Below are 2,476 nucleotides of genomic sequence, written 5' to 3' on the forward strand. Positions count from 1 at the left end.
GCAACCACATTCTCTTATATTTAGTGAAACCACATTAATTTTATCCCTTACACATCCTAGTATTCTTCTGTCTATTTTGTCTGGCTTGAGATCATGGAACACTACAGTCGACAAAGCATCAACAAAGACAAAGCAACAAAGCATCATGGTGCCAATCCATATTGAAAAGCAATGGGGAGATAAATGGTAGGTACAAATAACCTGTAGCATTACCCATTCCTGAAAAGTAAACATGAAAAAAGAAATACATGATTGGAAAAACAGATGAATAGGTATGACATTGAGCCCTGGAAGAAGGCTTCTAGCATGGTGGATGGATCTTCTATAGGTGATTCATGGGAAGACATAGATCAGAATCACATAGGCTGAGGAGGCATGGATGGATTGTGATTTGTACTTTTTAAAAGGACAATCCATATCCATGAAGTCAGGGGCCCTCTAAGAGGGTACTGCATTATGTTATTGGACCATCCAATACAACATACATATGGATCTTTGTGAGCCTTAAAGTGCTCTAGCAATGATCATCATCATCAAGAAGCCCCAAGCGGCAGCTCATGTTAGAAAGGGATGTCCAGGAAACACAAATGTCTTAGCTATGCTTGAGTTTACATTGGGAGAAAATGAACCCTTCCTAATGTCCCCTAAAAGCTTTATAGGAGTAAATGGAAAAGATATTTCCTAAGAACCCAATTTCTTTTACTGGTAGTCACAAGCTAGAAGCACATTAGCTTGAAGACTTCAAGGTTTGGGTGGCAGCAGTGAAGTACACTGTAGACATCTGGTTCCATCAGTGATCTTAGAATCAGAACCTCAGTGTTCATCTAGCTTTACCTCCTTGTTGTACAGATGATGAAATTGAGACAGAGGGAAATGAAATAATTTGCAGTGCTAAAATTGCATCTTGTTCTGGTCTCTCTGATCACTCATTCCTCTTTATGATTACTATAGTAAGTTTATAAGTAGCCAATAAAAAATGCCAAGAGCAGGAAATAAGTTTGCAAAGGGGAGCCTAGAAATCAGGTATTGACCATCCTAGAGATCAAAGGAGCAAGTCACAGATGGACAAAAAAACATATCCTGAGATTATGGGCTAAATCAGAGAGAGCCATTTATGTCTTGTTGTCAAGGCCTTCGCTCCTATAATATGTAAATCTCAAATAAATCCTGCTATCTACAGAAAGACCAACAGAACAACAAACAGTACTGAATACATTGTGATGATGTTAATGAACTAACCCTAAGGTGGCATGAATAAAAGTTAATCTATCACCACCAAACTCCTATAAAACTCCTATAAAAACGAGATCCCAAACTCCTGCCTCCTCTTTCAGTCTCCATCTATGTCCATGGTGCTGAATGATCCCAATTACAAATTCGTGGGTTTGTGGGTGACTCTCTGGGCCTCTCCCTATCTCCATCCTCTTCCTTATTCTACTTGCCTTCCTTGGCTGCTCCATCCTCATTCCCCAATCTCCTGCCTATGTATACTCTCCAGTCTGCTATTGGTTTCTGAATTTTCTGTGCTGTTCGCCCCTGTACCCTCAGTGCCTTATTAAAGTTTGATTGAAGCCTTATTCTCTGCTCCCAGTGTCATCTTTTCATCTTTTCAAAAGAACTGAGTATGCCTACCCTGTTTTGTAATTCCATAAATTAATAAGCAATGCATTTGCATAACAGTCATAAGCAACAGAACCCAGATTTGAACCAAGATGTGCTCAGCTCAGACACAGTATTCTTCCCACTATACCATGCAAGATTAATGGTGCATAGGAAGAAATGCAACTATATACAACCAGTCCAGAAGAATGATTGAACTCTGAATGGGAAAATCTCTTATTGTGTAGAGGGGCTAATTCTGCTTTCAGTGAGCACAGAATCTAGTATCCTATATTGCTTTCTTCAGCATCTTTGTTCCTGAAAAATAATAATAATGATGATGATGGTGATAACTAGCATTTATAAAACACTTTAAGACTTGCAAAACACTTTATCTATGATATCTTATTTAATCTCACAATAATCCTGGAAGGTAGTGTTATAATTACCCCGCATCTTACAGATGAAGAAACCAAGGCAGACAGGGTTAAATGATATGTCTAGGGTCACATAACTAGTAAGTGTCTGAAGGCAGATTTGAACTGAGATGCATCTCATTTTTCCAGGTCTGGCCCTCTATCCTCAACACTACCTAGGTGCATGCTAATTGCATAGTAATGGCAAATGAAAACTTTTAAGAAGGCACATAAAAATTCTTACCTTTTGATATAGGGGGCAAAGAAAGGACAACATCTACCACTTCACGTCCTGAAGAAGACGATTTAGATCTTAAAGGAGGCTAAAAGTGAAATAATTCATTATTAAAGTTGAAAATCATTATTGAAAAGGAAGGAAGGAAGGAAGGAAGGAAGGAAAGAAAGAAAGAAAGAAAGAAAGAAAGAAAGAAAGAAAGAAAGAAAGAAAGAAAGAAAGAAAG

The 2,476-nt window shown here is 38.2% G+C and overlaps 1 protein-coding gene across 1 annotated transcript in view; it reads right to left on the reverse strand.

Annotated features, from left to right (window-relative positions):
• Positions 1 to 1,850: 1,850 nt before the first annotated feature.
• LOC123250326 (uncharacterized protein C10orf67, mitochondrial-like) overlaps positions 1,851 to 2,476 on the reverse strand; it is a 19,320-nt gene continuing 18,694 nt past the window's right edge. Inside the window, exons 6-7 of the mRNA XM_044679328.1 lie at positions 2,260 to 2,338; positions 1,851 to 1,917 (exon numbers count right to left, since the gene is read on the reverse strand). Coding sequence (XP_044535263.1) covers positions 1,889 to 1,917; positions 2,260 to 2,338 — 108 coding nt within the window. The 3' untranslated portion in view covers positions 1,851 to 1,888. The remainder of the gene's footprint in view (positions 1,918 to 2,259; positions 2,339 to 2,476) is intronic.

This window comes from Gracilinanus agilis, chromosome 5, assembly GCF_016433145.1.
Source record: "Gracilinanus agilis isolate LMUSP501 chromosome 5, AgileGrace, whole genome shotgun sequence".
In the NCBI taxonomy this organism is placed as follows: domain Eukaryota; kingdom Metazoa; phylum Chordata; class Mammalia; order Didelphimorphia; family Didelphidae; genus Gracilinanus; species Gracilinanus agilis.